This window comes from Harpia harpyja, chromosome 16 (genome assembly GCF_026419915.1).
Source record: "Harpia harpyja isolate bHarHar1 chromosome 16, bHarHar1 primary haplotype, whole genome shotgun sequence".
Taxonomy (NCBI): domain Eukaryota; kingdom Metazoa; phylum Chordata; class Aves; order Accipitriformes; family Accipitridae; genus Harpia; species Harpia harpyja.
The window spans coordinates 3,365,325-3,385,254 of NC_068955.1; the positions used below are offsets into that span (position 1 = coordinate 3,365,325).

Genomic DNA, 19,930 nt, shown 5'->3' on the forward strand with positions numbered 1-19,930 from the left:
TGAGGGTGAGCATCCCTAAGGCTGTGTGCCCATGGGTGTGGGTGTTCACAGGTTTGGGTGCCCACGAGGGTGACCGTCCCTCGGGCTGGGTGCCCACGGATTTGGGTGCCCACGGGTTTGGGTGCCCATGAGGGTGAGCGTTCCTAGGGATGTGTGCCCATGGATTTGGGTGCCCACCAGGGTGAGCATCCCTAGGGCTGGGTGCCCACGCGGGTGACCATCCCTGGGGCTGGCTGCCCACAGTTTCGCGTGCCCAGCGATGCACCCCCATGCCCCGGGGGCCGCCGGGCGGGGAGGGCCGGGACATCCCGGAGCCGGGGCCGGGGCGGCGCCGCCGGCGGGACCGTCCCTTTCCCTCACCCCACCGGGGCGGGCCGTGCCCGTACCCGTACCCGTACCGGTAACCCGTACCCTTACCCGTGCCCGCACCGCACCGTGCGGGCGGGGGGGGGGGGGGTGCGGGCAGGGTAGGGGTGGGGGGGGGGGGGGGGGGGGGTCCGGGGGAGGAGAGACCGGGGCGGGCGGCGGTGCCATGGGACCGACCCGGCGATCGGGGGGCCCGGCTGTGGGTCGGGGTCCTCTGGGTGCCCTGGCGCTGCTGTGGGCTGCGGCCGTGCTGTGCCAGCTGGGCACCGGCAGCGTCCTCCGCCGCCGCCCCCACGCCGCCGGTTTCCTCCAGCGGCGGCTGAGCGGCGGCGAACGGCGGGACGTGCAGCGGGAGATCCTGGCCGTGCTGGGGCTGCCCGGTCGGCCTCGACCGCGGACCCCCGCCGCCTTTCGCTCCCCCGCCGCCGCCGCGCCGCTTTTCATGCTCGATCTTTATCACGCCGTGGCCGGGGAGGAGGAGGAGGAGGAGGAGGAGGAGGAGGAAGAAGAGGCGGCGGTATCCCGGCGGGTGCTTACCGGGCTTAGCACCCAAAGCCCCCCGCCCGGTAGCGTCGTCAGCCGCGCCGACACCGTCGTCAGTCTCGTCAATATGGGTGAGCGGGGGACAGCGGGCAGGTTCTGGGGGGCTTTGGCAGGACCGGGGAGACGGGAGAAGTGGGGGGGGGGACCGGAGCAAACCGGGGCGGACCGGAGGGACCGGAGGCACGGGGCGGGGGGGGGGGGGGGTGGTACGGGCAGGATTCAGGCGGCTCGGGAAGGACCGGAGGGACCGGGGAGCACGGACGGACCGGGGGGGGACCGGAGCAGAGCAGGGAGCACCGGGGTGGACCGAGGGGGGGGTCACCGGCGAGCAGTCGGGGCGGGCGGGCAGGGGACCGGAGCTGTTGCCCCGACGGCTCCGAGCATCCCTCGGTGCCGGGGCTCTTTCTCAGCGCGTCCCCGTTCAGAAAAGCTTTTTGTGCCCAAAGCTGAGCTTGGTAACTGTGGGAGAGCGGGCGTGAGGGACACGGTGGCCGTGGGGCTGCACCCTGGGTGCTGGGAGAGGGTCACCGTGGGGCCTGGCAGGCTAGGCGCAACCTCGGCGTGAAACCCAGTTCGGCTTTAAAAAGCGGAGAGGGAGAAGGGGAAAGTCATGCAGCGAGGGTGGGCTGAGGGTTGGTGGGCTTGGGACCAAGCGGAGTCACCTCGGTGAGCTTGTCCCCAAGTTGCAATGAACTGAGATGCTTCCCCCCCCAAAAAATGTTATCCCCATCATAACACAGTGCAGGGAGGCTTGTCCCGCTTCAGGGAGCTGCGTTGCCCACCCTGCGCTCCCCATTTCGGTGGGCACACGCGAACCGGTTGCAGAGCGAGCGGGGCACGCAGGCGGGACAGCAGCTCTCTCGTGCCAACAGCAGGGTGGACCGAATTACCCGCGGTGGGCCATTGAATCACGGTTCAAAATAAAATCCTCAAGGTTGCTAATTATTGCTGGAATCCCGTCCAGCTGGTTACTGAGCAATGCTGGGCTCCAGCCACCATCCTATTTCCAGGCGGTTGCGTGAGCGGCAGGGAAAGCAGGGCTATTTCCAGTGGGACCACGAGCACTCGGGGTGCGAGGGGTCCCCCCCATGAGGGCAGGCATTGGGGGGGGGGATGGCTAAACCCAGTGGGATGCACAAACCAGCCATTCGGATACGCAGCTTTTCTCTGCCTCTGCTCGCTGCTTTAAGGGGTGTTGGGGTGTCCCTGCCCAGGCCAAGCACGAGGCTTTTGGGGAGCATCTGTGCAAAGGCTGAGGGATGAGATGCGGGGCAGGGGGGGCTTAGTAGGCATGGAGCAGCGTCCTGACCCATGAGCCGCAGATGTGGCCGGTGTCCTGGGCTCGGGAATGCCTTCCCAGCGCATGGCTGGATTTGGCTGCTGCACCGTGGTGTGCCAAAGGGCGTGCAATGGGCAGGTGCCTTCCCATGGCACCACCAGGGACCAGACAAGGGTCCCTTTTCTCCCCGTACCCCTCCAGGCCCCGCACGGGGTCCCCCACCAGCCAGTGCTCTGAGCATGGGGAGAAACCCTCCCTGGGGAGACCAGGCAGGGAGGGGACGTGCACCCTCGGGAGGAGGTATGGGTGAGGGAAGGCCGTGGAGGTGTCTCCCAAGTCCTCTCCATCCATTCTTACATCCCCTATACCACGTGTGGATGGAAAGAGGTCCGGGATCTCCCTGGGACAGACCCTGCGGCTCCGGGTGGTGGTCAGGGGAGCCCACGGGCACAGGCACCCAGCACCCAGCTCCCACCTAGAGCCCTTGGGGCTGTGGGGGCTCAGCATCCCAGGGAAGCTGAGACCAAGGGAGGCAGATACTGGGGCACCAAATCCCAGCTCCCCTCAGCACTCAAGACAACACACAAGCAGCAAAAATCGCTTTAAAATGGCCAGGTTTGATGACAACCAGGGTGGGATGTTCAGGGGGGGCTGGGGAGCCGCCCGGGAGGTGTCGGTGCTGGCACAGGGGTGCTGGCACCGCTCCCCTTCCCAGTGCTCCTGGAGCATCTGGGAGAGTAGGGAACAGAGTTCCAGCCTTCAATTTGAATGGCTTTGATTTCTGCGGCTTCGTCAGCCCCTTCATGTTAATTAAATAAATTTTTGTGGGAGAAGGCTAGCTTTCATTTACATGCATAATTTGCTGCACAATTACCCTGATGGGGCATGCAAATGGGGTAAGTCGGTGCTCCATTGGGCACTTGGACCTCTTTGCTCCCAGCCAGCCCGCGTAGCCCTGTGTGAGCCGGGCCGGAGCACGGCTCCCAACGGCACACCTTTTTCCTGGGAAGGGGAAATGACAAACCTCCCCGGCGCACAAACACGTCCCGGTTTGGGCGGGCAGAGCACCCTGCCTGCCTGCTGGCCTGGGCAGGTGGTGGGGCCGGGGACAGCGAGGGCCTCCAGGCGCTGGGCGGCCAACCAGGCACCTTCGGTTGGGTTTGGTGATGATGGATCCACCCGTCCCGTCCTGCTCGCTGCCTCTTGGCGTGAAGATAAAACACTTCGTATAAGCCTGACCCATGCTATTTCTGTGCCCTAACTGAAGGAGTCAGGTGGGTTGTATTTTTAAGCCTGGGGTAAGGATGGGCTTTGAGATTTCTTCTCGGCCAGGGCTGAGCCACCAGCTGTGAGTCACGGTTACGCGCAGGGTATAATCACGGAGCAGAGAGGTTTGTAACGGGAAGGCGAGGAGGAGGCTTGCAGCACGCCCGAGCCCCCCGCGACCGCCCGTCGGCACCACAACACACACGTCCTCCCTTTCCCTTCCCGGCGTCCGCCGCCATCCTGGGATGTGGCCGGACTCCCCCCACGGCCGATGCGGATGAAGCGGTGGGATAGCTCTGCCCGTGGCCGGACATCTTTCTGGATAACCCTGGCTTCACCGGGTGTGCTTCCTGGGAAGAGCTGGGGGAGGAAGGCAGGGCACCTTTGCAAAAAATAGCTGCAGTGCTCCGGGCGCTGCAAGGAGCCATTAGCGTGGGGTGGGAGCTCACGGCAACCTCTTTAATTTAGCCAGGGAGTTGAGGTGTGCTGCTCCGCTCCCCGCGCTGGCAGAGCATCGCCCGCTGCCGGCCTCGGTGCCCAGGCAGGTGCTCGCCTTTGCGCCCACATAATTAGCAGCAAAATCCAACTGCTGTCAGCAGCAGGGTCAGGATTTTCCCACTCCTGAGCTCATGTCGCAGCCGTTTGTGCCTCCTCCTCTGGGCATCCGCAGCGGCTCGGCCAGAAAACCCGGCACTGCCACGCGACGTGCGGCAGCGTTTTCCGGCAGTGCGGGATGAGCCCGTGCAGAGGTGTCGGTGCTCTGTACGCACCCGCTGTGCATGTTTTAAATGGGAAAAGCTTTGCAAATAGAATCCTCTGGGGTCCACCTGTGACACCATGCTCTCAGCCGGCTGTTTGTGGGGCTGGGGGAGCGCGGGGGGGGATGCAAGCGGGGGCCAAGGCTGCCTCGCAGCCAGGCTGGGGGTGCCCGGTGCTGAGCCCCATGTCCTGCGGCTCCCGATGTTCATCTCGGGAGGATGGAGGAAGCGCTCGTGAGACAAAGTGGGAGCCTGGCAGAGGCTCAGCTGCATTTCACAGCACTTGGGATAACTCTTAAATCTCTCCCCGCTTTGGAAAACCTCCGGAGCTTATTTTTTCCTGCTTGCAAGTGAAGGATAGCATCTTCCTTGCATCTCCTTTAAACCTATTTTAGGATTCAGAGCACTTGATGTGGTTGAATATCCTGGCATTTCCTTTTAATTTAGTGTCTGAAATATGATCATGGGGACCATTGGGAGCAGCCAGGACCAGTAATTATGACTGATGCGCAGTTTATAGAAACAGAGAAAGTTTACAGTGAAAAAAAGTGTAGCTAAAAATAACCTGGGGAGCAGGACGAAGGGCAGGCGGCCCTGGCACCCCATCTCTGGGAAGAGAACGGGAGCACACAGGGGCTGGGGGACACAGAGGGGCTCAGCCCAGCTGGAGCTGGGCATCCCTGGCCAGGGATTGCATGGCCCCATTTTTTTTTTTATTAATTTTTTTGGGGTGGTGGGAGCACACAGCATAATCGTAGCATTCAGCTTTGGGGAAAGACGCAGCAGCTCTTAAGGGGAAGACGGTAAATGCCAAAGGAGGGGGCAAAGAGAGCAAAGAGCTTGGGTTAGGTTTTTTTAGTGTGTCTCATCTGCAATCCGGATAATCCGCCCACAGATAATTGAGGGTTGGCAGTGTGGCTGAGTCAACCCGCCCCGAATCAATAGCAGGTTCCCAGGCGCGACGGGCTCCTGGCTGGCCGGAGAGGGCCCATCTCCCATGCACACACACCCCCCCCAGCACCAGCAGCATTTTAGCACCCACTTTTCCACCTGGGCAAAGGGCGCCGGGTGCTTTCGGGATGCGACGCGCGCTCGCCCACTGCAGGGTCGTAATTTTGCAGCCATTTATAATTTTGCTAGAAAACATGGCGATATTAAACCTCCTCCAACCTGCCCATCATCAGCCTGGATTGCTGTTTGCTAAACGCCGTGCAGCCGGTCCCATCCCCGTCGCCCTCCTCTGCGGTGCTAACCCCATGTCAGCACAGGAGAGGATGCTTCGCCCTTGGTCCTGCCCTTCCAAGGGGGTTCCCTCTTCTGCTCCACAAAATGGAGGAGAAAGCAGGGATTCCTCTTTTAGTCTCTCATCCCAAATACTAGGCAGCTTGCTAGTAAGTCCAGCTCATTTGGTTCATCAAGGTGCACACCTAATTGGGGTCTCCTTTCGCGTTTCTCATCCCTGGCCAGAGCTTTCCCTCCCCGCCAGCTCACCTCCCTCTGCCTTCAGCTCTGATCTCCTCCATCACCTCCACAGCATACGGATGCAAAGATTTCGTAACAAACTGCTGCTTTAGCAAAGGTTTTCACCCTTCTCCAAGGCTGAAAAATCACCCCAGGGACTTTTTTGTGTTGCTGGGTCCCTGTAACCTCCTCGGCTCTGGTATAAAATTCCTCCTGCCCTTCCCCAGAGGAATGTCCACCCACAGCATCGCTTTGCCGAAGACACTCGGCCCGTGAAGATCGTGCTGGTTTCTGAGCCGGTATTTAATCAGGTTGGGTCTCGCCTGATGCCAGGGAGCAAAGGGGTGACCCATGAAATATCCAGGTGACCAAAAATACTCGAAGAGACACCGCTCTGTACCTGGGTGTCCCCCAGACTTACTGCAGGACCTCCCGCTGGGGGTTTATGAGTGAAAAAACAAAACGGGGTGATTCCTCTGGTTGTGTTTTGGGGGGATTTAAGGATTTTGCAAGAGCCGTCAGGCATCGGTGGCTTCAGCAGTGTCTTTAATGGCCCAGGAGCATTAAACCATCAGCGATGCGTTGGTGGAAGAAACAGAAAAGCAGAAAAGAGCCTGAGGAGCTGCAGTGGGGTCGGGGGGCTGGTGTACCCCCACCACCAAGGGGGTGCACGGGCTGGATCCGGCTCCTCGCAGCATCCTCCTGTCCGCAGCTGGCCGCCGGCCGGGCAGCCTCCCCGCGGGAGCAGGAAGCGTTCTCCGCATCCGCCCCTGCCCGCCTGGCCCTGGGCTTTTTTTATAACATAACTTGTGGTGAGCCCAGTAGCTTGAGGGAATGTGGGGTTTTAAAAAAGAAAAAAAAAAAAAAAGAAAGAAAGAAAAAAAGGGAAAAAAAAAGAAGGAAAAAAAAAGAAAGAAAAAAGGGAAAAAAAAAGAAGGAAAAAAAAAAGACCTGTGAATGCATAATTAAAATCTCAGTGTTCGGAGAGATGCGCCACGCTGCTCCCCGCTAATAAATGGGGGTGGCAACTTTACGGTGTATTAAATTTGGAATGTTTTTTCCCCCCCCGGAATCAGTTAAAAATTGCATTTAAACCATGTGTTTTTATTTATTTAATTATTTGTCTGTTTTATTTTTAAAAGTAAGCGCCAGGTCAGATTTGTTATGTTGCTTTTGTGCCTGAAGCAGGAGGAACTTTAATCACTTTAATTATATTCAGTCATAGCAGCTTGGAATATTTTTAAAGAACAATTTGAAGAAAATAATTACATATTAGAGAAACTGTGTGGGGCTGCATTACCGTAAAGAAAGACGGTGGTTTTTTTCTTTATGGACGTCAAAAAAAAAAAATCACGAGATTTTTCCTTTCCCAACATGCACTAGACTTCTGCAGAAAGTAGGTATTTTCAGTAAAAAGCAAGGTTTTATTTTTACAGAGCAGTGACCTGACAATCCCCCCTCCTCAGTTTTGTGTAGGCTGCAAATCTTTACATTCCATCAGCCTGAAGCTTGCAGGTGAGAGGGGACCTGTGATGCTCGGCAATGGCCCCGGCGAGCCCCAGGCTGTCCAGATTTTGTCCCCCGAGCACCTGCTACCAGAAAAGCTTGCAAAAACCCCAATTCCTCCTCCAGATGGTCTTGCTGACCTCCAAAACTCAGGGGTTTGGGTGGGTTTTTCGCCCTTTGGAGAAGTGCAAAGAGCTGCAGCCCCTAAACCACAGGACTAGGGGCAGCTTTTCAGTGCTCCCACCATAGCCAAGCCTTTGTGCTTTTTTTTTTTTTTTTTTTTTAAATTAATAATGAAGACAGACAGCTGGGAGGCTGGTGAGTTTACAGCAAAATAAAGTCAGGGGGCTATGTGCAAAAATAAAGGGCGGTTGCATCAAGATTAAAACTCTCAGGAGAGGAGAGATGGGAATATGCAGCAGCCAAGAGCTCAGTGGGGTGAGGGGCCCAGCGCCAGCGGGGTTTGTCCCCAAATCAGAGGCAAATCATGCCAGTGGGACTCGGTGGGGGGGCTGCAGGCTCTGAGCAGCCCACCGGGGTGGCCGGTGGTGCAGCAAGGGCCACCGCAGCCCAGCACGACCCTCCCTGAACCTTTTGCTCTGCAGTCGAACAGGACCGGGACATCTTCTCCCCGAAGCCGTACTGGAAGGAGTTCAGATTTGACCTGACCCAGGTGCCCACGGGCGAGTCGGTGACAGCCGCCGAGTTTCGCATCTACAAGGCGCGGGGTGTCACCCGCCACGCCAACAACACCCTCCACGTCAGCATCTACGAGATCGCTGCCGAGCACTCCAACAGGTGAGGGGGACAGGGATGGGGACGGAGCTGGGGATGGGGATGAAGTTGGGGATGGCGATGAAGTTGGGGATGGCAATGGCAATGAAGTTGGGGATGGCCATGAAGTTGGGGATGGGGATGGTGATGAAGTTGGGGATGGCGATGGTGATGAAGTTGGGGATGGCGATGGCAATGAAGTTGGGGATGGCAATGGCAATGAAGTTGGGAATGGCCATGAAGTTGGGGATGGCGATGGTGATGAAGTTGGGGATGGCGATGAAGTTGGGGATGGCGATGGTGATGAAGTTGGGGATGGGGCCCCCCACAAGCACCAGCCCCAGAACTTTCCCTTCCCACCACCATGGAAACGCTGAGGGAAGCAGCACCACCGCGGCCGGCTGTTCCCACGCTTTCCCACCCAGCAATGCCACACCCCAGCTTTTCGGCCAGGGCTGGGAGGATGCTTTTCCCAGGGCAGCTGCCACCATCATGTCCAGCACAGCCGGAGGCACTGGGAGCCATGGTCCTGACCTGGCTGTGCCGGGACCTGTATGGACACAGGCACCGAGGAGTCATTTCCGTGAATTATCGCTCGTGCTGGTGCCCTTTGGGTACTGTTACTCACCGGCTCTTTTTTCCCCCCATTTCTACAGGGAGTCTGACCTGTTCCTGCTGGATGTCCAGGACCTGCGTGCCGGGACCGAAGGCTGGCTGGTGTTTGACGTCACGGCCGCCAGCAACCACTGGTTAGTGGATCAGAAATACAACCTGGGGCTGCGACTCTACGTAGAGACAGATGATGGTAAGCCTGCCTAACCTACCTACAGCATTTGGGGCCAAATCCCCAGGAACTGCGCATAGCCAAGGCACTTCAGGGCATGGTTTAGTGGGCATGGTTGATGGTTGGACTTGATGATCTTGAAGGTCTTTTCCAACCTAAATGATTCTATGATTCTATAACCAGAGTCCTCTCATCTCCCCTGTTGGTGCCACAGCAGGCGGTGGTGGGATTTGTCTCCTCACTGCAATTTTAAATTTCCAGCTGTGATGGAGAACCCACGGGTGCCAGAAGTCGGCTGGGTTTGCAGGCAAGAAGCCTCCTAAAGGCATTCATGCTAATGGGGTTCCTGGTGTGGACTGTAATAACTCCATTAGCACTTAATGAACTCCTTACCTGGAGGGATCCGCGGTGTTTGTGTGTGTGCATGTGCTGGAGGATTAACCCTCTTCTCACCACGGGATCTAATCTGCTTCAAAGAAGCATCTCCGCTCCCATGGAGGGGGGGATGACAAATGCCCCATCCATCCCCTTCCCTCCCAGCACACCGAGCTTTCCTCCCCAGTGGTGAAGGGGAAAATTGGTCGCTTGGGTCTCACTTGGTTTTAATCCTTGAATTGCTCTGCGTGACCATCGCACGGTGGCAGCCGTGCAGGGTGATGCCGTACCACCTCTGCAAGCTGCCCATCATACACCCACCTGGGGGGGCAAAAGCAGAGCGGGAGACCTGGGTTGGGAGGGGGTGGGGGGTGTCCAGCCGCTGGGGATGCTGAAACCGCAGCTCTCCACTGCAAATTTCCTGTATTTTTTTCTCCTTGCTATAACCAAATGAGTTCATTCTGAGAGCAAACCGGTGCGTGGTCCCATCCCCGCAGGGCACAGCGTTGACCCGGGCTCGGCAGGTCTGCTGGGGCGCCGGGGTCCCCGCTCCAAGCAGCCCTTCATGGTGACATTTTTCCGGGCGAGTCCCGGCCCCACGCGTGTTACACGGGCGGCCAAGCCCCCGAGGAGGCGGCAGCTCAAGAAGACGAACAACCTCCCGCATCCAAACAAGCTGCCGGGAATTTTTGGTAAGAGCTTGCAGGGCGAGAAGCGGTCCCAATGGAAAACACCGGGCTCTACTGCTGCCCTGATCGAGGGACATTCTGTTAGTAGCTTGCCCTGTCAGAAATCCCAATTTTGGCCCCAAGGGAAGCAGAACAAAGAGCTCTGGGTTTTTTAGGATTGGGGTTGTTTGCAGTTCAGGAGGTGCAGTGGGTCTGGGGCAATGGTGTTTTGTGGGATTTTCACCCTACCTGAATATTGGACTTTTTGCATCACTGCCTTTGGCTTTGAAGCCACCCTGGGAGGGCATCACCCCGGGAGGGTGTCACGGCCCCGGGAAGCTGTTCAGGCCGGAGGGGAGCGGGAAGCCCCGGCTCTCACAAACCCATTTAGCTTGGGAAACCCTTGAGGGCAACGGCTCTGTGAGCAGAGCTGGGATTTAGCCCTTCCCAGGCTGAATCCCCATGTCCCAGTGCTGGAGCAATAAATTTCAGGCCGGTCTGAAGCTTCTTTTCCTTTTGTGCAACAATGGAGGCTCCTCTTTTGTTCTTTCGGACTAACCCCGATCATACGGGCTCTTCAATCCCACCCTTGAGTGGAGATGGCTGGGGAGGAGTGGGATGCTGGCACCATGGGGCTGACGCTGCCTGTCCCCTTCTCCCACAGATGATGTCCATGCCACGGATGGGCGGCAGGTCTGCCGGCGCCACGAGCTCTATGTCAGCTTTCAGGACCTCGGTTGGCTGGTACTTATCTACTGGGAGAAATGAATGCAAAAAAAAAAAAAATTCCATCATTATTCCCCCCTCCAGGCTCCCTTCCAGCCTGGCTTCTCCTGCCCATAAAGCAGTCTGTAAGCAGTGCGGGCAGCCGGGAGCTGCCGCAAGCCCCATCCCGGGAGCTGAGAAGGCAAACATGAACTGCCACAACCCCAAACCCCACCGGTGACCCTGAACAACTCATGGCTCAGGCCGAAAAAAAATCAAAATAAACCCTTGCTGCTGGCACGGCTGCCCGGGGAGGAGCCGGCTGGGTTGTTTTTGCAGGTGGGGAATAGATGAGGGGGTGCAGAAGGGTGAAGTCCATGGCGTAATCCCTTTTTTTTTGCAGGACTGGGTGATCGCCCCGCAGGGGTACTCAGCCTACTACTGCGAGGGGGAATGCGCCTTCCCCCTGGACTCCTGCATGAATGCCACCAACCACGCCATCCTGCAGTCCTTGGTCAGTGCAACCCGCAATGGCAGCCCCATGGGGGACGCTGGGGGCCCTGGGGGGAGCAGTCAGACCCCGGCGGGTCCTGATGGAGAAGTGGATTTGGGGCTGGGCATGCTTGCATTTGAGAGTGTTTAGGTCGGAGGGTGCAGTTTAGCTCCAGCTCCCGATAAAGCATCAGTGGGTGCGTGCACATCTGGATGGGTGCTCCCCTGCCAGCCGGTGGGGAAGGGCATCGGGTCACCCACGCATCCTCCTCGCCAGCCGCGCACGAGGGTTTCATCCAAGGCCCCACGAAGCGCTGCTGTGGCTCAGCACCCAAACGTTGGGCTCAGCATATTCCAAGCAGGAAGGCTTTAATGCCCCGTTTTTCCCAAACCCACCCCACGTCCCAGCCGGCGCTTTAATTTCTGGAATTTCCTGCCCTGTGAGTGTTTGATTTCCCAATGGCAGAGTCACACCGGCTCCGGTGTTCGCGGTTAATTACAGGGAGCGCCGAGTCCTTGGCCGAGCCTTTGAAGGTGTCGCCTGGTGGGGTTTAATTTTTCCATTAACGAACCTGCCAGAGGCCCCTTCCAGGGCTGGGCACGATCCTGGCAGCGGCGGGGAGGGGTCCCCTTCCCCCCCTACACCCACCCATCACCCCTAAACCCAATACTCTTCCCGAAACGGAGCCGTTTGGGCAGGACGTGAATCACCTGGTGCCCGGATCCGGCCCTTCTGGGAAGCGCCGGGGCAAACGTGGCCGGGGAGCCGTGCCAGCCCCGGCCTGTGCTGCAAATAGCAGGGTTTGACAGCAAAAACACCGGACTTCCGAACTGGGAGAGCTCGGCTGCCCCTGCAATAAATTAATCGCACATGTCGGGTAAAGCCAGCAAGGGTTGCGTGCGTCCAGCAGCCTGTGAGCCTCCCAGCTTATGCTGTATAGCAAATTACTGGGATAACGTGCGTCCTGAGCAGGGGATGACTGAGCCAAAGGAGAGTCGTGTTGAGAGATGTGTTGTGTTCTTAAGATTTTAGTGCAATATGTTAAATTTGGGGCAGCGCTGAGCCCGGAAGGAGAATCTCTATTTGCAACAGCACCCAGCTCCCCCCACCCCCACAGGAGTGAGACCTGCACTGCCCTGATTTATTTTTTTTTAGCCATTTGCCTATTTACAGTGAGAAAAGGGCCCAGAAATCCCAAATTAATGAAGGGGCTGCCTTGCCTACACAGTGCCACGAGCCCCGCTCCAATATAAACTGCAGCAAGGACTGCCCAGAGTTTAGAATAAATATTTTTGCAGAAAGCTGGAAATAATCTCCTCATTCACCCGGGCTTTTTGCAGTTAAGAGCTGGTTTGATGCTTTTGCTTCTGCCTGGAGCCGCGTTTGCCGGCGCTCATAGGCTTCATCCATCCCCCAGGTCCACCTGATGAAGCCCGAGGCCGTGCCCAAGGCGTGCTGTGCCCCCACGAAGCTCAGTGCCACCTCCGTCCTCTACTATGACAGCAACAACAACGTCATCCTCAAGAAACACCGCAACATGGTGGTGAAATCCTGCGGCTGCCACTGACGGTCAGGTCCCGTCCCCGTCCCCATCCCTGAACGTCCCAGCCCGGCCCCGCCAGAGCAACGTGACACTGGGTTTCTGCTGCATGGGTGGAAGAGGAGTTTCATGGGCTGCATCATAGCGAAGTCCATTAATAATAATAAATAATAAAAATAAATCCCTCCCACCCCTTCCTAGAAGTGGATGTAAATAATATAAAACTTTTATTCTCTGACCGCACTTAATGAGACACATACATATATACATATATATATATAGGGAAGAGAGGATTTGTGGCTGGTTACGTGTCTGTTTTGTTCGTGGCTGATGTGTTTTCCCCTCGTGCTGCTGGCTCACAGGCTGCTGCAGTCTCCGGTGGAGGCAGTTTGGGCTGAAGGGCAATTAGGACATGGGAGGCGGCATCTGAGTTGCTCTGGAATTGAGCTGTTTCTAGCCATGTATGTCTAACGCACACACCTCTACCCAGTGCTTTTAATTCCCTTAATGAAAACACCGTCAGCCAATTAAGTAGCTGGCTGACTAACCCGCTCCTGTTTACTCAAAATTCACAAAACTCAGCCAGTTGGAAAAAAAAAAAAAAAAAATCCATATTGAGCTACGACACTGTTATAAAATAAACGCCTAGTTTGGAAAGTAAACACGTAGTTTCTCTTGCTCTTTGTTTTTTAATAAATGTCACAGCACAGCAGTGCTCTGTTCGGCGGACAGGATTTCGCAACGAAAAAATACTTGGGGTCGGCTATAATTGTACCTATTTGCTTGAAAACGAGCCCCGCCAAACTGTTGTGATGTTGTGAGTTTTAGGTCAGGCTGCGTCTCCCTGGCCGGGAGGGCGGCTGCGCTCACCGGTGGATGCTTCCCGTGGGCTCACAACGGGGCTGCAGCCACACCAGCCCCAGGCAGCTTCCCTGGGCTATTTGCACAATTAAGTTACTTATTTGCTATGATTTTAAAAGGAAAGGGCCTGGCCTGTTCCTCAGCTCGGGTGCCTGGGGAATCTTGCGTCACTAAACAAATAATGAACCTGGCTTAGCCAAATGCAAAGGAAAAAATCCCAATAAACCCAGCAAAATAAGAAAGATCTCCCTGCCAATGCGCGGCTTCCTGAGAAAAGGTCTCGCTTCTTTGGAAAGATTTTATCTCCTGACTAATTCCATATGAAATCCAGCTCAGGATGCGATCATGGCTCTGTGCGACGTGGTGCCTTCAGCAGAGAGAAAGCCCAGGGCTTCCATTGACTTCCCTGTCGAGCGAGGGCTCTCCCTGGTTCAGGTGTTGCTGAAGGTGTCTGCAAGGACTGTCTTCAAAAATTTGATATAAACCATAAAAAGAAGGGAGCAAGGAAGGGAAATGCTGGGCTGGTTTCTGTGTTTGTCAGGAGTCACGTCTGAGTGCCCGTATCTCATCTTGTCCCAGTTGTAGGGCAATGCACAACCCCCAAACGGCATGGAAAACCAGCAAGTGCATAAAGGCAACCCGGTGTTTATTATGGAAAAGCAGCACCCCGATACCTGTGAGCAGCTGGGCTGGCAAAACCGAAAATCCCCAATTGCACAAGCTCTTAAAAACATTCCCTACACCTCAGCCCCACACACCTGACCCTCCTCTCTGCCCTGGCAGCCCCATCCCTCCTGCCAACGCCCGCGCAAGCTCAAAACCACACATCCCTTCCTCCCCATGATCACACATTCCCAGAAGTACCCAGTGCCATAATTTCATAGAAAACCCCAAATCAATCACTTTCCACCGATGTGGTTACCTTTGTGGTGCACGGCCAGAGCTACCCACTGATGGGAACTATAAATGTACGTGGCTATCCCACTCTGCAAACCAGAGTTTGGAAATTAAACCCCTTCCTACAGCCTCATCACTTTTTTTTTCCTCCTTCTTCATCACCCAAAAGGCTGCTCCATTTCCTGGTGCTTCTTGTCCAGACCTTGTTCTCCCACTTACACATCCCAGTAAATGCCCTCCTTCTCGGATGGAGATGGAGTTGGAGCGGGCTGGCTTCCCAGCAGGACAGCCGCCAGCCAGGGACCTACCTCCCTCTGCTGATGGGAAAGGACACTACAGAGCCAGGGACATGCCAAAAACGTCTCCACGAGATCCTGCTGTGGAAAAAGCATGAGAGATTCGGCTCTGTTCTTCTTGCCCTGGCAAGATTCCCCTGGAGCCAGGATTTAGGCACTGGATTTGAGAAGATGAGGGCAAATGCAAAAAAACCAACAAAAAAAGCATCTTTGGTCAAAAGCAAAGACCATCCTCACATGGTGAGAATTCAACAGCCAGGGGTAGGTCCTCAGTATTTTTAAAACTAGGGTTTATTTTTACCAAACATAAAGTCTTTCGGAGCACAGCAGCAGAACTGGCCCTGCCCTGCTCGGGGCAGCACAGGATGGCGCAGGCTGAGAAGCGATTTATACTCAGGTGGGTCAGTCCCCCCGCAGCGCTGTCCGCAGGCACGTTCACACCATGCTTTGCAAGGGAATTTCGAGAGAAGCCGCGGGAGCTTGGGCACTGCTGGGGCGTCGCGGGGTTCTCCCACCCCAGCTGGTTCCCTGGCCCCTCCTGGCCAGGCTCACCCCATCCAGCCCTTTCCAAGAGCTGAGCTCACGGGCACTCCCCACAGTCCGAGATAATCACCTTCTGCTTCGGTTTCCCGTCTTTGGTGCCCTGAGCCTTTGAGAAAAAGAGCAGTACGAATTAAAACCATGAAGTCCAAGGGCAGGAAGGTCGGCTCTGCCCCGACCGCCCTGCTGCTGGGCACCTACCTCGATCTGCCGCACCACGTCCATGCCCTCCGTCACCTCCCCGAACACCACGTGCTTCCCATCTAGCCAGTCTGTTTTATCGCAAGTGATGAAGAACTGGGAGCCGTTGGTGTTTGGGCCAGAGTTTGCCATCGATAACAGCCCTGTGATCAAAAAGTGCAGTGTTACGGCTGGGGAAGGAGCAATGAGCTCCAGCATGTGATTTTGACCCAAACCCATTCCCATGCCCTGCAAAACACTGCCAGTTTTAGGAGAGCCTCTGAATATTAAACTCCACAGAAACTACTGGAAACCAATCATGTCAAGAGAGAAACACTTGCAAGCATGAAAGATGGAAAGGGGTAAAGATTGCTCGTCTATTTTTAGTTGCAGTAATAGAAAAGCTGTTTGTAGGAAGATAAACCTGCTTGCTTTTTGCTGCTTTTCATAGTCACGCTGTGACATTCCTCCTTTAAAATCAAACAGGAAAGCAGCTTTGAAACTCTTTCTCCATTATGTAATACTGGAAATAAACACTCCGTGGATGGAAAGCAAACGATGCATCTCTGCTTGCTCAATGCCAGTGATATGCAACAGTCTGACACCGCAGAAGCATTTGGCCAATGTAGATTATCATTCAGGGCTGCTACTATCAACGCAATCTAGGTGAAAACAGCCCAAGTGTGGCCCCTAGATGATGTTGAGCCATTTTGCTCTCCAGCCCCTGCCTGGGGAGACGGGCCTACCTGGCCCCGTGTGTTTGAGAATGAAGTTTTCATCATCAAACTTCTTCCCATAGATGGATTTGCCTCCAGTGCCGTTGTGGTTGGTGAAGTCGCCGGCCTGGCACATGAACTGGGGGATGATGCGGTGGAAGCTGCTCCCTTTGAAGCCGAAGCCTTTCTCGTGGGTGCAGAGGCAGCGGAAATTCTCTGTTTAGGGGCAAGGGGGAGAGAGGTGAGAGCTGCGTCGCAGCTGGAAGCCACCACCCTGGGGAGACTGACCCTCTCCTCACCTACGGTCATGGGCACCACATCTGAGCGGAGGAGGATCTGCAGCCGCCCCGCAGGTTTGTTTCCGATCTTGATGTCCATGTAAACCTGAGGGTTGACGCGGGATTTCTTGGCAGGAGGCTCACCCTGGGCAGGAAAAGAAAAAAGCAAGTTGAGATGACATTCCTCTGCTCTGTCTCCAGAGATGGCTGGCCCCGTGCTCTCTCAGCCTTCGCAACAGCAAGGATACAGACGGCTCCGGTTGTTTTTCCTACCTCCTGCACCTCTGCTTTGGGGGCCTCTGTTCCTCCTTCCTCTGTGTTCTCCTCCAAAGTTTTCCCCGAAAACTTCTTCAGCCAGTCGTCATCCGACCAGACTGCGACGGCAAAATTAAGGGTCAGAGCACAGGAACCAAACCAAAGGGCCACGCATGAGCATGCGCGTGGCAGTACAGGTCAGGGCACTGTACAGTGCTGCCAGCAGGATCGCACCCGAGACGTGGGAGCGCTTGGCTGACAGCAGCCTACCCCAAAAGACACGGCGTGTGGGGAAATAAGGGACAAAGTCATCTCTTCTTCCCCCCAGAGGTGCCACACATCACTGAGTATGGAAAACTCAGCCTGTTCGCTGCAACTACCCCCATGCAGGGCAATTGCTCAGCATGGCCTTGGCCCTATCTGCTTTTACAGATGTGGCCAGATGTGTGGGTAATTTTGCCTGGCATGTGTGTTTGTGTGTGCTGTGCCCTCTGTCAGAGGGCATGAAGGCAATCAGAAGTGCAGCTAAGAGTGTGGCCATCCAAGGAATTGGGGAATATTTTTGGTTATTTGGTTATTAGGATGCTGCTCAGATCCTCGAGATCCTGAAATGGGAGGCAGAGCCTCTAGAGGTCTCTGCCTCAGGGTCTGGGAAAGCAGAAAGGCAGATGCACGAAGCTCTGAACATCCACGGGGATGTTCTCCCCTCTCAGGCACCAACTCACCAGGCCTGGATGATCCTTCTTTAATTCGCATTGGTTTGGCCAAGTTCACACGAATTGTCCTGCCGAAGAGCTCAGACTCGTTCTGCAGAGGAAAAAAAGCAGAACAAAGCCCACCAAAAGGTAAAAAATCACTGTGCCCCCCAAAATCCCTGCAGAGGTCAGGGGAAAACAGAGATCACTTTCTCCACGTAGCCCACGCCACACAGAGCCTCGCTCCATGCTGCTGGGAAGACGGCAGAGCCACGCATCTCCGCGGGCGAGTGGGAACAGGGTCCGTACCATGTTGTCAATAGCTGCCGCTGCATCCTGCCAAAAAAGCAAAAGAAAAATCATTATTATTGTTTCTTCTCTCTCTACCTTTAAAAACAAGGCTCAGCATACATGTGCCCCAGCATTTTGTTGCAAAAAAGATTGCCAAAGGACTGTTTTCCTAAATCTCATCTAGCCCAGGGCTGTAAAATCTGATGGATCTTGCAGGAGCTGTATCTGAACCAGCGTCTGGGGTTCATCTTCCCACAACCAATCCATTTTACATATGGTGCTTTATCACTTACACCAATATTTGGGAGAGGAGGAGAGAGATCTCCTGTATGAAGCCCAGGAGAAATTATAAGCAGGTAAATACAGGACAGCCCGTGCTCCCCACGAAGCCAAGAACCCCCCACACCGCTGCTGAGCTCCAGGGACAGCAGGGGAGCAGTGCAGGCTGGCAGTGGCCGTGCTTCGGCCCAAAAGAAAATGGGAAAAGCGGGAACTTGGGAAAAGCCCAAAAGAAAACGGGAAAAGCGGCAGAACAGCAGCTCCAGTTGCTAGAGAGCGATCCGAGGCTGTGGCAGGTAACCCCCGCCTGCTTCCATCAGCTGCAACACTGCCGTCTCCAAGGAGAAGAGGATCCAGCCCCAAAACATCAGCGGAGGACGAGGAGGGCCCGAGCGGCTCAAGTTATTTGCCCCTTTCTCACCTCTGCCAGCTCAAATTCAATGAAGGCGAATCCCCGGTGCTTTTCTGGAGAGAGAGAGAAGCAAGTGGTCACGGCCAGCAAAGACACACCGGTCCCACGGTGACCCAGCAACCTTCGGGTCCCGTCCCGTCCCTCCACCCCACCCGGGGAAAACCTCCCGGGAGAGCTCGCTCCCCCCCGAGGGGATGCTCCGACGGCAGACAGCGGCAGCTCCCGGTCCCAGCCCACCCCCGAGTCCCGTCCCGTGTGTCCCCCCCCGGGCCCACGCACCCGTCTCGTAGTCCAGCGGGATCTGGATGTCGGTGATGTCCCCGAAGGGGATGAAGGCGGCGTGAAGCACCTTCTCGTCCACCTCCTCCGCCAGCCCGCCTGCGGGGCGGATCAGCCGTTACCGCCGGCGGACCCCGGCCCCGCTCGGGGGAACCCCCGGGCCCCGGCACTCACCTACGTACAACACCCGCTTGGTGGCCGCCATCTTAGCGCCCGGCCCGCCCCGGAACAGCGCGGCGGCTCCGACCGCCCCCACCGACCGCCCTTCCGCGGGGCTGCGCTCCGCCGGGGCCGGGACCGGGGCCGGGACCGGGGCCGGGACCGGGGCCGGGACCGGGGCCGGGACCGGGGCCGGGACCGGGGCCGGGACCGGGGCCGGGACCGGGGCCGGGGCCCCACGGGCGTCGGGCTGCTCTGGAAACAGGCACAAGGTGCTACAAGGGCGCTGGGCTCCCCGCACGGCTTTTTTTTCAAGGGGGATTCTTGCTTATTTGAGTGCCAAGGGAAAAAAAAAAAAAAAAAAAAAAAAGGACAGAGGGGCAAAGTAGCGTTTACAGCCAAAAATGCTTTCTGCTTTCCCGGGACGCTCCAGCCACCGGCTTCTAGTCTTTTCCAAACACAAATTAAGCCTCAGTTCCGCTATGGAGCAGGCCTGTTCCCCCATTCACAACTGTTAGCAGGTGTGAATAATTTTTGTAAACTATTTTGGGGGCTAAAAAGTGCAGTAATTCTGAAAGACTAGAGCTAGCTAACACACCTTGTTTACCCTGAGTAAGGTTTTTGATTCTTTGAATGTCTCTTGCTTCTGCTGATCCACTTTTCTGTAGGTTGTCTGGAATGGATAATAATAATTTATTCAATAATTCATCAATAATTTTTTTGTGAATAATTAATCATTTCTGATCATCTGGCAGCAAAGCAGCCAGCAACTCGAGCCACTGGATGAAAACCTAAGACCCCTCATCATTCTTCATCATTTTGAGTTGTGACATCTGACCACAACAGCTTCATAAGAAGTACTGAAGACATCAATTCCAGACAACCCACAGAAAAGTGGATCATCAGAAACAAGAGACATTCAAAGAATCAAAAACCTTACTCAGGGTAAACAAGGTGTGTTAGCTAGCTGTAGTCTTTCAGAATTACTGCACTTTTTAGCCCCCAAAATAGTTTACAAAGCATTCAACCCCACTGTCAAAATGCAGCCCCCTTTAGAGTATAAAATAGCAACACAACCATGAAGGAAAACATAGAAATACACACAAAGAACAGCAAAGCTTCTCCTCTCCAGCAGACGATGAACAGGGAGCCAAACCCCTTCCACACTTCACTTGAAAAATACCTCCCAAACCCACATCACCACTTACAGTCATCACCCATTCAGACACTAACCAAACCCAACATAATCAGCTTGTGGCGTAATTTTAACACAG

At 55.7% G+C, this 19,930-nt stretch overlaps 2 protein-coding genes across 2 annotated transcripts; one reads left to right on the forward strand and one right to left on the reverse strand.

The window, feature by feature from the left end:
- Positions 1 to 523: 523 nt before the first annotated feature.
- On the forward strand, positions 524 to 13,180 carry LOC128152823 (bone morphogenetic protein 8B-like). The gene is made up of 7 exons (XM_052811458.1): positions 524 to 980; positions 7,785 to 7,977; positions 8,610 to 8,758; positions 9,610 to 9,804; positions 10,445 to 10,524; positions 10,889 to 10,999; positions 12,396 to 13,180. The coding sequence occupies exons 1-7, from the start codon at positions 533 to 535 to the stop codon at positions 12,543 to 12,545; spliced, it is 1,326 nt and encodes a 441-aa protein (XP_052667418.1). The 5' UTR covers positions 524 to 532; the 3' UTR covers positions 12,546 to 13,180.
- A 1,665-nt stretch (positions 13,181 to 14,845) lies between these two features.
- On the reverse strand, positions 14,846 to 18,751 carry PPIE (peptidylprolyl isomerase E). The gene is made up of 10 exons (XM_052811459.1): positions 18,672 to 18,751; positions 18,498 to 18,596; positions 18,228 to 18,271; positions 17,546 to 17,572; positions 17,267 to 17,348; positions 16,560 to 16,660; positions 16,308 to 16,431; positions 16,039 to 16,224; positions 15,314 to 15,456; positions 14,846 to 15,221 (listed from the first exon to the last, which is right to left on the reverse strand). The coding sequence occupies exons 1-10, from the start codon at positions 18,700 to 18,702 to the stop codon at positions 15,153 to 15,155; spliced, it is 906 nt and encodes a 301-aa protein (XP_052667419.1). The 5' UTR covers positions 18,703 to 18,751; the 3' UTR covers positions 14,846 to 15,152.
- Positions 18,752 to 19,930: the final 1,179 nt, after the last annotated feature.